Raw genomic sequence first — 12,840 nt, 5'->3', positions numbered from 1 at the left:
AATAATTGTAAATATAGTTATTAATGTAATTAAATTAAATAAAATTAATTTAATTTATTTAATTTATATAAAGTCGTAAAACCCCTGTACCCCAAAAAACAAACCCAGCCCTAAAACCTAAAAACACCCATGTACCCCAAAACCCAAACCCTGCCCTAAAACCTAAAAACACCCCTGTACCCCAAAACCCAAACCCTGCCCTAAAACCTAAAAACACCCCTGTACCCCAAAAAACAAACCCAGCCCTAAAACCTAAAAACACCCCTGTACCCCAAAACCCAAACCCTGCCCTAAAACCTAAAAACACCCCTGTACCCCAAAACCCAAACCCTGCCCTAAAACCTAAAAACACCCCTGTACCCCAAAACCCAAACCCTGCCCTAAAACCTAAAAACACCCCTGTACCCCAAAACCCAAACCCTGCCCTAAAACCTAAAAACACCCCTGTACCCCAAAACCCAAACCCTGCCCTAAAACCTAAAAACACCCCTGTACCCCAAAACCCAAACCCTACCCTAAAACCTAAAAACACCCCTGTACCCCAAAACCCAAACCCTGCCCTAAAACCTAAAAACACCCCTGTACCCCAAAACCCAAACCCTGCCCTAAAACCTAAAAACACCCCTGTACCTCAAAACCCAAACCCTGCCCTAAAACCTAAAAACACCCCTGTACCCCAAAACCCAAACCCTGCCCTAAAACCTAAAAACACCCCTGTACCCCAAAACCCAAACCCTGCCCTAAAACCTAAAAATACCCAAACACCCCAAAACCTATACATCTGTACCCCAAAACATATACTCCTATACTCATACTTATTTAAAAAATTACTTAAAATAATATATTTAATTTATAATATTTAAAAACGAAATAAATATTTTTTTATAATTAATAATAATTAAATCAATTATAAAATATTAAATAAAATAAAAAATAAAAATTAAATACTTACCAATACTTACGATGTAATGGTATGCGTTGTATTAGCATCTGCTATGTAATGCCATGCGTTGTAATGGCATGCATTGTAATGGTATTTGCGATGTAATAGCTGCGTTGTAACAGCATTACGTTGTAAAAGATGCGTTGTAGCAGTAACACACCAATTTACAAACATGCAAATACGGAGCCGCCTGTGAGAGGGATATGACCTTTGAAAAAGAGAGTGTTCTCGAAACGCGTCAGGTCAGAAATGCATTCCTGAATAAAGCAGCAAGTTATTCAACAAATAAACCGGATGGTGTCACTGGTTTTTGTGTGCACCCTCGAAGCTTCTGTGGCATTTTGTTTGAATATATATATATATATATATATATATATATATATATATATATATATAATAATATATATATATATATATATATATATATATATATATATATATATATCCATCCAGTGTGTATAGAGTCCACAAACCCCAGCGGTATAACGGAGGTTAAAGCCAGGTGTGACCTTACTCTCTAAAGTGGTAGCTTGGTCGAGCAGTAAGGCCGTACCAGAGGACAGTGTAAAGCATTTGTTGTACACACTTAGTCAGCAAAAGGTTTCACACACTCAAAGACTGAACTCCAGGCCAATTGTTTTTATATCAAAGATATAGTTGTTTTATTTCTATCACCAACAGGTCTAAAAATATACTGTTCTCAATATGAGAGGTCTCAGATGAGTACTATGCAGAAAGGCAATAATCTTGGTAAACACAATAGGTACAGGAGTTGCAGTAGGCAACACAATTCTACACACAATTTAGCATTGAGCTCAATGGATTTTCTCATATAAACACAGTTGATTACTTTGTAGATTACTTTGATAGTTCCAGGACTGGCTCCTAGATTCCGTCCTGGGATCTAAGCTAAAAACAGTTTAGTAAAAACGTATTAGGGATTGCAGTGATTTTTCAGGAATATAAAGCTATTTTAAACGTTGACACTTAAAAGCTGGCCATGTTATCCATTGGGAGGAAATCCAGGTTGCAGGTAAAGTACGATCTCGTTACTTTGGTAATCCAGTACTGGGCTCCTGGGTCTAGCACTGGGGTCTCAACTTAAAACAGGTAAGCAATTATGTTTCAGTATTTCGTATGATTTTTAAAGAATATTTCAAGTTTTCAAAAGTAGACAGAAGAAATTTCATAGAAAAGCAGACAACGGGTTCCTATGGAGAAAATTCAGATTACTAGTAAACCCGGTAAAGATTACTTTTGCAGTTCAGTACTGGGCTACAAGGTACAGTACTAGCTCCTCTCCTGATCACAGGTGAGTACTTCGGAATTCGGTTGATTTTATATGAATATTTCAAGTTTCCAAAACTTCACACTTAGAAGATTTTTCGAGTCAAACCAGTCAATGTTATCCACTGGCAGGTAAGTGAGTTACCGGTTTCCAGGTGAGACTTGACTGGTGAAGTTGTGGTTCTGGGCATAGACTCAGAGGTCCCTCAGGGTCAGGTAGGTACAGTTGGTTCACCCTCAGCGGCGCAGGGGCGGCCAGGTGCAGAGGTAGTTAGTCCCAATGTTATCCAATGAGGGACGGTGGGTCTCCGGTTGGTGGCTGCTGGCTAGCAGGCCACGGCGGCTGTGGGAGCTGGGCTCCTGGTCACTTGCTCAGGGCAAAGGGGGAAGCAGGATAGGACAAAGGTGGCACAGCCAGCGGTACTCGGACGGCTGGGTCCAGGGTTCTTTTGAGCCGTCGGGTGCTTAATGTTATCCAATGGGACAGGTCAAAAGGGAGCAAAGGGGCAGGCTCAGGGCGGAGACTCTCCAGGGGTGACCAGCACGTCAAGAGGTAAGTTGGGATCTTGGAGCACAGGTAGGTACCCCAAAGGGAGGTACAGGGGGCTGTAGGGCACCGGGTGCAGGGGTGTTTTTGGATGTCAGAAAAGCTTACCCTCTGCTGGTCGCAGTTGGGGGGCCCCTTGGTTCTCAGTCTGCAGATGTCGTCTGGTTCGTCGAGGAGGGTGTTTTTAGCACTGGACTTCGGGTCCTAGTTGCCAGGGCGACGTCCTCGTGGTCTTGGATCACTCAGGCACGGTCTGGGCTTGGTGTGTGCAGAGTGGGCTGGTCCGGAGCTTCCTGGCTGGTACCAGGGGTGTTGTTGCAGCAGAGCCTCTGCTGATGGGAGTCCCAGTCTTTAAGAGGGTCAAGGCAGGCAGGTCCTCTGAGTGTCCCAAGGTTGCTGTCCGCAGGAGTCGCCGGGATTTAGGCAGGAACAGGTTCCAAGATCGACAGGCCGGTAGGGCTGGGGCCAAGTTAGTTGTTATCGTCCTGTTGTTAGCAGCTGCGCGGCGGGTCTTCTTCCTCTTGGTCTTCTTCTTTTCTTATTGGGATCTGAGGAAGGAAGGTTCAGGGAGCCCCTAAATACTGAATTTAGGGGCCTTACAGGTAGGGCGGGGCAAGGACCAATAGGTCCCTGTCCTGGGGTGGGTACACCCCCTAGCCTGCTCCTCTCCTGTGGGAGGGGGGCAGGAGCCTAGCTGTGATTGAGCAGGACTCCCCATCTTCAAGATGGCCGGAGCCCGGGGTTGTGCTTCACCTAGTCTCCCACACCTTAGGGGTGGGGTTGGCACATGCTGGCACCCTCCCTTCCTGACGTAGTTTTTCCCGCCTGTCTTCCCGCCAGAGTGGGGTCAGGACTGGTGGGGGCCAGTTGCTGGGTACAGCAATTGGTCTGGAGAAGCTCACAGAGGTGGCATGCCTTTGCAGCTTCCCCCTGCCCATCCTAGGGGAGACCTAGCACCTCGCCCAGGATGTGCATTGTTGCAGGCCCAGGAGAGCTGGGGCTCTCCACCCAGGGGTCCAGCAACATGTCTGCTGTGTGGCAGCCTCAGCTGCCACTCAGCCCAGACGTGGATTGTAGGTTTTCAGGGGGCATCTCTAAGATACCCTCTGGTGCATTTTACATTAAATCCCACACTGGCATCATTGCGGGTTTAATGTGCTGAGAAGTTTGGTACCAAAGTTGTTAGTCTTCAGTGTAGCCATTATGGTGCTGTGGAGTTCGTAATGACAACCTCCCAGCACCATATACTCTTAATGGCATCACTGCACTTACCTGGCCCAGGAATGGCCCTGGGTACTGTAGGGGCACAGGGCTCATGCACCTGTGCCCACACCTCTGGCATAGGGCACCCAGCTAGAGGGGGTGACTGAAGTATGCCAGGGCAGTGGGTTCTGTGGGCATGGCACACAGGTTTGTGTGCCATGTCGACTCTTTGTTTAGTTCTGTACTTAGACACTCAGTCTGCAAAGGCTGTGTGTGGGTGTCAGGGTACAGGGCCCCTGAGGGTAACACAATAAGTGCTGCAGTCCTCAGGGGGTTTCTCTGGTCACCATGCCCTGGGTACCTGGGGTACTACTTACTAGGGGCTGACAGGTGGCCAGAGATGCCAATTGGGTTTTAGTTTTAACACAGTTTTAGGGAAAGAACACAGGCCCTGGGTACCTGGTTGGCAGGAAACCAGGGCACACTCAGTCAAACACATCAGCAGTTCATAAAAAAGTGGGGGCATACCAATGCAAGAAAGATGGCACTTTCTCACACAAAAGGTCTGAGGCATCAGTCTGCACTATGAACTGCTTAGAGTGGTGTGGTGCTTTTAGAATGGGTGCTGAGCGCATTGCTTCTTTCAGGGTGTCAAAAGACTTTTGGCAGCTAACAGTCCAGTTTACTTTCTTGGGCATTTTATTGGATGTGAGTTCTGTGAGGGGAGTCACAATAGACCCATATACCTTCACAAACCTCCTGTAGTATCCAGTCAAGCCAAGGAATGCCCTGACTTGGGTCTGGGTGATTGGAGCTGCCCAGTCCATGATACTCTGGACCTTGAGCTGTAAGGGTTGGACCTGGCCTCCCCCAACAAGGTGACCCAAGTATACCACAGTGCAGATTGCAGGGCTTGTAGAACCTTCCCAAGGTGGATCAGGTGATATTGCCAGGTGGAGCTAAAGGCAGCAATATCATCAAGATAAGCTGCACTAAAGGACTCTCCAGTCAGGACTTGGTTCACCAACCTCTGGAAGGTGGCAGGGGCATTCTTTAACCCAAAAGGCATCACAGTGAACGGCTAGTGCCCATCAAGGGTGGAGAATGCTGTTTTCTCTTTGGCTCCTGGGGCCATGCCAGTCTGCCAGTACCCTGCAGTTAAGTCAAAGGTAATAAGGAATTTGGCTGCTCCTAGTTTGTCTATCAACTCATCTGCTCTTGGAAAGGGGTGAGCATCTGTCTTGGTGACAGAGTTGAGTCCTTTATAGTCCACACAGAACAGCATCTCTCTCTTTCCACCCCTGTTGATGAGGTTTGGGGACCAGAACCACTGGGCTTGCCCAGGGGCTCTCAGAGGGTGCAATCACCCCTAGCTCCAGCATCTTGCAGTCTTCAGCTTTGATGCTTTCCTTGACTTGGTCTGATTGTCGATAGATTTTGTTTTTGACAGGGTTACGGTCACCAGTGTCCACATCATGGGTACACCAGCTGGTCAGCCCAGAGGTCAAGGAAAAGAGACTAGCAAACTGTTGCAAGACTTGCTTGTAGTCAGTCTGCTGTTGAGAAGAGAGGGTGTCTGACAAGACCACTCCATCCACTGACCCATCTTTTGGGCTGGAAGAGAGGAGATTAGGGAGAGGTTCCCTCTCTGCTTCCTGTTCCTCATCAGTCACCATCAGCATGGTGAGGTCAGCCCTGTCATTGTAGAGTTTAAGGCGGTTCACATGGATAACCCTTTTGGGTGTCCTGCTGGTGCCCAGGTCATCTAAGTAAGTTAACTCACTCTTTTTCTCGAGGATGGGGTAAGGGCCACTCAATCTGTCGTGGAGAGCCCTTGGTACCACTGGCTCCAACACCCACACCTGTTGTCCAGGTTGAAAGTCAACCATGGCAGCTTTTTGGTCATACCAGTGCTTCTGCAGCTCCTGGCTGCCTTAAGATTTTTGGATGCCTTGTCCATATAATGACAAGAATCCTGTGCAAACGTTAAGCGAGGGGTATACATGTATCATGCTTAATCAAAAGCACAATAGGTAGTAAAGGAAACAAAGTGGATACAATAGAAAGTCTTTTTGTTCTTCAAAGGATTGTATTTGACCTTCCTTTGTTGAAAGGTAACTTCAAAAGCAAATGACCAGCCGACACGTGTTTCGACAAGCATGCAAGGAGCCAGCGACTCTTCAGGGCTGTAAGCACAAATGGGGTAACGGTCCGTATAGCCGGTGATATTTCCGACCCAGCGTCTGGTTTGAAAGAATCAGCGATAATGAGTCACTGTGGACTCGGAGACGGGCGGGTACATCCGTCTCAAACCAGCTAATGCTGGGGATATGTCAGCGGAGAGACAGGTCCAGCCCCTTAGGAAGACAGGACCCGTCTCTCCGCTGCTGTTTCCTAGGCATTAGCTGGTGTGAGACGGATGTACCCGCCCGTCTCTGAGTCCACTGTGACTCACTATCACTGATTCTTTCAACCCAGACCCCAGACGCCGGGTCGTAAATATCACCGGCTATACGGGCCGTTACCCCATTTGTGCTTATTGTGTGAGTGTATTCCCAGATTCACTGTCCCTGGGGTAGCTGTATTGGGTGCCTTAGGGGCTTTATTGTAGGGGCAGTTTTTGCCTACAGTTAAATGTCCCAACTTTTTGCAGTTGTTACAATAGGACTTGTTAGGATCAAAGTTCTTCCCCCTATAGAGCTGAGGCACATAGGGAGTAATTTAGGACCCACCCACCTGTACAGGTTTTTGGGGCCCTTTGGAACACTCTGACTTTTTATCTTGCGGATTCTCAACACCTTCCCCTGGGGAGGTTTTGTAACCACCTTCTTTTGGTCACCCCCAGTGGCTGTCCTTGTCACCCTAGTCTTGACCCAATGGTCAGCCTTCTTTCCCAATTCTTGGGGAGAAATTAGGCCTAGGTCTACCAAATGCTGATGCTACTTTTTATTTGTACACTTACTCAAAATGTGTTCCTTCATAAACAAATTATAAAGTCCATTAAAATCATGCACATTGTGTCCAGTTAACCAACCATCCAGTGTCTTTACTGAGTAGTCTACAGAATCTATCCAGGATTGGGTCTGGGTTTTGTGAGCCCCCATGAACCTAATACTGTACTCCTCAGTGGAGAGTCCAACTCCCTCAATCAGAGTTTTCTTCATGAGTTGGCAGGAAACCATGGCACACTCAGTCAATGCACATCAGCATTTCAGAAAAAAAAGTGGGGGCATACCAATGCAAGAAAGATGGCACTTTCTCACACTCACCAAGCCACCCCAGTTCAGACATGGCCATATGCAATTCAGTCTTGACCCTGTGCCTCATGGGAACAGTCCAGACCGAACTGCCAAGCCATGTCTTCCCTGGAACGGAATCAAGCATCCTAGGACCGATTTCTGGCTATCAGCCTTCTTCAGCCAGGATACCTTGACTCCAGTGGCGTAGTGAGCAAGGGATCGTCCATCATCCACTTTGGTTTTGCTTTGTTCGCCCTAAGTTGGCAGGGTATGCCTAGACGTGGTTCCTTGCTCACTTTGCCACTGGATTCATGATAGCCTGGCTGATGACGGCTGATTAGCCAGAAACCGGTCTCAGGATGCTTGTTTCTGGTCCAGGGAAGACATGGCTTGGTAGTTCGGGCTGGACTGTTTCCATGAGGCACAGGGTCAGACTGATTTGCATATGGCCATGTCTGAACTGGGGTGGCGAAGTGAGCTAAAGAATGATGATGGATTAAACCCAGATCAGTTGACTGGGGTGAGTGCTTGCAATGTTCAACACTCCGTCCATCATCCCCCTTGGTTTTACCAAGGGGTGTGTGCCATGTCGACTCTACAGTTTGGTCTGCACCAAAACACCCAGCCTGCTATGGCATGGTGGTGGTGTTAAGGTGAGGGGTCTCGAAGGGTGACATAAAACATGCTGTAGCCCTCTCTGGGCACAAGGCCCTTGGTACCAGTGGTACCTTTTACAAGAGACTTATATGTGTTCAGGGGTGTGCCAATTGTGTGTACCAAGGTACAGTTTTGGGAAAGAACACAGGTGGTTGGGCCTGGTTAGCAGAATCCCTGTACACACTCAGTCAAGTTGATATCAGGTTTCTGGCATAAAGTTAGGGAGTAACCATGCAAAAATGGGGGACATTCCTACACTCAGCCTTTTCATGTTGCTTCTTTTTGGGACTTGTAGGATGTTTTGGTGCTACCTTTTTACCATTCTGGATCTAAGAGATCATATATTTTGTTAATTAAATGTCCTGTAATAATTGAAACATTTTTCTTTTAGATGGGTTTTTACAATTTGTAATGTTATATTGTGCTTTTTCATGATTAACTCTGTACACTTCTCAGGCACTTCTTCTGCATATGTACTAGCTTATTCTCATTTCCTTCTGTTTCAGGTGGACTGGGTGCAGTGCGATGGTGGCTGTGATGAATGGTTTCATCAAGTTTGTGTTGGAGTCTCCCCAGAGATGGCTGAGAATGAAGATTATATCTGTATAAAATGCTCCCGAAAGCCGATGCACTGCTCTATGAGCCCAGGCTTAGTTCCACTCTCCTTCACACCAAGTTTTCAGCTGCCAGTTCAGGACTTAAAGGAAGAGACAAGCTAGCAGTGGCTCAAAATATAAGAGGTGTAGAATAATGGACCTCACTGATCTTTTAAAAGAAAGAACGGTTGTAAAGCTAACGTAGCTGTTACCAAGGCTTCTCTATACAAGATGAGCAAAGGCTTGTTAGGGATGGTGTTCTCTGCATTTTTACAGAGAGATGTACCCATTGAGTCTCTTAACTTATCTATGTGTTGAAATATTTGTCAAAATTTGAAGCCAGTATTTTAAACCGAGTACTTCATGTTTGGTGTGATGTACAGCAGCGCTTTGGGTGAAGGACGCTATCTGGGCGTGAAAGAGGCAATAGATTAGACTTTGTGTCTTTGTTGCAAATCAGTCACATGGTCCGATCTTGCACTGTTTAAAAGTAGTACACAGTATATAGTGATCAGCCATGTTGCACACATGATGACTTCTGAAATTGAAGTGTGCACAACTCAACCTCCATTCTAATGAGATGTTTCCTTCAGGAACCTGCAGTTATCACCATACAACTGAAAAATAAAAAAGCAAATGTAAGAAATTCAACATATTAAGTTTGCACATATTGTTTACATTTGTGCAACTTGTCCAATTTGAGCTGCAAGCAAAAGGTAATGGTAGTAGACAGCTATCGCCTTTTGATGATAGAGATAGAAACCTTGGGCGATGTATAGAGCTGTGCTTTGTACCTGAAATACACTCTCTTTATGTCTCGGAGAAGATACAGTAATGCTAAGGAAGGTATTGGTTATGTCCCCAGAGTTTGTTCCCTTTCAGTGGGTATGGTATATCAGAGACAAACTGGTGCTGTAGAGTGGTAAAAGCTCACTTGTAAGCAGGAGTAAAATCAAATTTTGGTGGTACAGTCCTATCTTGCAAGCTGAATGATTTTTTGTTTGAATGCCTGCATTGGACTGAGACATAAGAGCTGTCCCAGTGTCTAGTTTGGACCATGTTAACTTCAGGATCATGTGGAAAAGAGTGGACGCTTACAGTCAATGAACAGATGAAGGATTCATGAATATACTTGTGGTTTGAGCAAATTTCGGGACTACCTGCACCCCACCACTGGTGGTTACCTGCAACACCTCCTACAGTCTGAGCACCATCTCCTACAGTCTGTGAGCACCGCCCCCTACAGTCTGAGCAAGGATTATTCGAACAACACTTTACAGATTCATCTGGCAGACTCACACAAGGGGAATCTGGATATTTGTGTGAACTGAGTAGCTACAAAATGGCAGCTCGTCTTTGGTAACATACTCCAGTGCAGAACCGTTTCTGAAGTGTTTCCACCATCTCACTGGTCAGGCATAGCAGCACATGTGATCTTTCCTTCTGGTTCTTGAAGACTTTACTGATTGTTTCTTCTTTCTCAGCCCAGATAAAGAGAAAACAACTTCTGGTATACCCAAGTGGCGGTCACAGTTGAGACCATGTTATATAGTAAATATTTTTTGTTTTAAAAAAAGACTTGTTTTTACTTTTTTCTAATGTCTTTGACTACTGACTGTTCTACAAATAGATTATTTTTCTTTGGTGTTATATTTCCTATGTCCCCTATCAAGCAGTATGATTTGCACACATGGAAATCTCTTTTTTTTCCACTCCATTACCTCTTTCTTTTGAAAGGATTTTGCAGTGTCGCTCTATTGCTGGCAGGATCAGACCTGTATCAGAACTATATATAAGTGGATCCATACCTCTTAATAAGCCACATTATGCTTTGGAGATGTGTTGGTCGTAAAAGGTATCTGGTGTTTACCCTTTGTAACCTGTGTAGGCTTTGTCAAAGGGTGAAGCAAGACACTCCATTCCATTGTTCCCTCGTGCACTCATTCCCCTGCAAATGAAGACCGTTGTATGTAGAACACAGTCTAGCTGAAAGACTAGCTTGGATTTAAAAGAATATGAAAACAAAAATGAGTCTTCTGTCTTTAATTTAGTATGTTTGTCAAGAAATGCTACTCTACACTCCATATATTAGATGATGCTGGTCATTGTTATGTTTTAAAAAACTTTATACAATGTCTGGGGAACTATTTATGTTGTCCCTCTTTGTGTATACATATGCAGGGTCATGTGGGTTGTCTGCTACCACCCTGTTAATCTGAAAGAAACACGTTGGTGTTAGATTCCTTACTGTAGAATATCCCCAGACATCAGACTGGATCTGGAAAGTTTTCGTCAGCAGTACCTCTGTGTGTCGGTAGGCGTCGTCTGCGGCTCAGCGTCCGTCGTCGGCGTTGTGATTGCCGGGATGACATCGGAGTACTTAGACGCTGCCCTTGTGTGCTGACATCAGTTCTTCTTTTTTCCGCGCCAGCATGTGCCGATCCGGGAAGAGCTAGTACCCTTAGTCAAAATAGACCAAAAAAGTTAACCAAAGAGTTACTAATTTATTCAAGTCGATTCGACTCCTGGTGCCCGTAAGGATGCCTGGATTTAAACCGTGCTACGCCAGTCACTGTCTGATGTTGGTGACCGACCCCCACCGCTGGTGTCTCTACTGTCTCGGGGCCGACCACGACGACAAGTCGTGCCCCAACTGCCTGCCCTTGACCTCGAAAGCTAGGCGGGTGCGGTCCCGTAAGCTTCTCGAACTCGTCGGGATCGAAGTCCTCCGGTAAGTCGTAGAAGAAGAAGTCGAAGAAGCGACATCGCTCTTCTGACTCCCCTCGCCGGCAGCGCGACTCGTACAAGGGTTCGGGTGGCACCACCCGCGCAGCTCCGCCGGAGCCGCAGGTGTCTCGTCCCGCCCCACACCCTCTTCCCGCCCCACACCCTCTTCCCGCCCCACACCCTCTTCCCGCCCCACACCCTCCGGTCCCTGGGCTTCACGCGACTCCGGGCGAGATTCGAGATTTCCTCGTTTGCAATGAGGACACTCTTTCTGCCGTCGAGGCCCGCCGGTGCGACTTCGGGCCCCGCGGACCCGACTGGGGGCCCTAGAATGCCGGCGCCGTTGTCGACTTCGGTCCCGATGCGACAGGACCTCTCTGAATCCAGGCCTGGATCCCGGTCGAAACTAGTCAACCTCACATCTCCTCCCCTGGCGCCAACCCCTACGGTGCCATTCCCGGTGCCGTCCTCGGACGCCGCTGTCCCCGGTTTCAGCCGCGGTTCGCCGCCGTTCGGTGCCGTCTCCGACGTCAATGGGTGAGGCCTTCACCTATGACCTGGCTCCGTCTTTTATGGCTGTTTATCAGGATACGGATGAAGGGGAGGACTGGGAGGGGTCTGAGGACCCTCTGGCACAACAGTGCCAGTTAAGTCAGGACTGGGCAGATGAACTGGGGAAGGCCACTGGTCTTAACACATCGTCTGACACTGGTTTCATCTCTCTTCCCTCCGTGGCTACGGAAGAGGGTGCTCCATACGGTATGGTGCTGCGTAAGACAGCCAAGGCCCTTGGCTCTTGAGCTCCCTATTGCGGCCGTGAGGACTAATCTCCTCACTCAGGTGCTTCATCCGCGAAGCTCTTCGGAGCCTATGCTGCCATACAATGAGGCACTCTTCGACATTCTGATGGGCACTTGGTCCAGGCCCGCCACAGTGCCCCCTGTGAATCGGAACGTGGCCCGACACCACCGCCCGGCTCTGGGCGACCCCTGCTTTCTGTCCGTGCACCCCACTCCCGAGAGTCTGGTGATCCAGGCTTCTACGTCCCAGACCGCATTCCCGTCCGCTCGCCCAGATCAGGAATCCAAAACGCTTGATCAGTTTGGGAAGAAACTGTACTCCCCAGTCAGTTTGGGGTTGCGGTCCATTAATACTGCATGCCTTTTGGGCCGTTACACCCACTCTCTGTGGGATACTGTGGCAGATGTGCTGCCTCAGTGTCCGGAGGAGGCTCGGACACGGCTCGCCCAGGCTCTTGCTGAGGGGCGAGATGCGGATGTGGACTTGATACCACGGAACCGCTGGGCAGAGCGATTTCCACGACTGTGGCGATCCGTCGCCACGCCTGGCTGAGATCTGCCAATTTTTCGGGGATGTCCAAAACACTCTAATGTACATGCCCTTTGATGGCCGTCACCTCTTTGGCGACAAAGCAGACAGTGCGCTTGAGCGTTTCAAGGACTCCAGGGCTAATGCCAAGTCCTTGGGCCTGTCTGGCCAGCGCCAGCAGACTTCTGCTTTTCGCCCCTTTCGTGGCCAAGGAAGGGGTGCCCCCACACGTTCGTCCAGCCATAGGCCGCAGAACCAACCTCAACGCAGTCGCGGACATGGTAACTGCTGTGGCGGTGCAGGGGGACAGAG

General features: G+C 47.8%; 1 protein-coding gene across 3 annotated transcripts in view; it reads left to right on the top strand.

Annotated features, from left to right (window-relative positions):
* Window positions 1-10,500, top strand: part of KDM5A (lysine demethylase 5A) — a 937,903-nt gene extending 927,403 nt beyond the window's left edge. For all 3 annotated transcript variants that reach the window (XR_015307532.1, XM_086952835.1, XM_086952834.1), the window contains one exon: window positions 8,383-10,500. Coding sequence is in view for 2 of the 3 variants with exons in the window: in XM_086952835.1 (XP_086808961.1) it covers window positions 8,383-8,595 (213 nt within the window). In the remaining variant the exon portion in view is untranslated. The remainder of the gene's footprint in view (window positions 1-8,382) is intronic.
* The last annotated feature ends 2,340 nt before the right edge of the window (window positions 10,501-12,840 follow it).

The sequence above is a fragment of the Lissotriton vulgaris genome, chromosome 1_2, assembly GCF_964263255.1.
Source record: "Lissotriton vulgaris chromosome 1_2, aLisVul1.2, whole genome shotgun sequence".
Classification (NCBI taxonomy): Eukaryota; Metazoa; Chordata; class Amphibia; order Caudata; family Salamandridae; genus Lissotriton; species Lissotriton vulgaris.
Note: the sequence above shows the minus strand (reverse complement) of the source record. Positions and strands in the feature narration are given on the sequence as shown.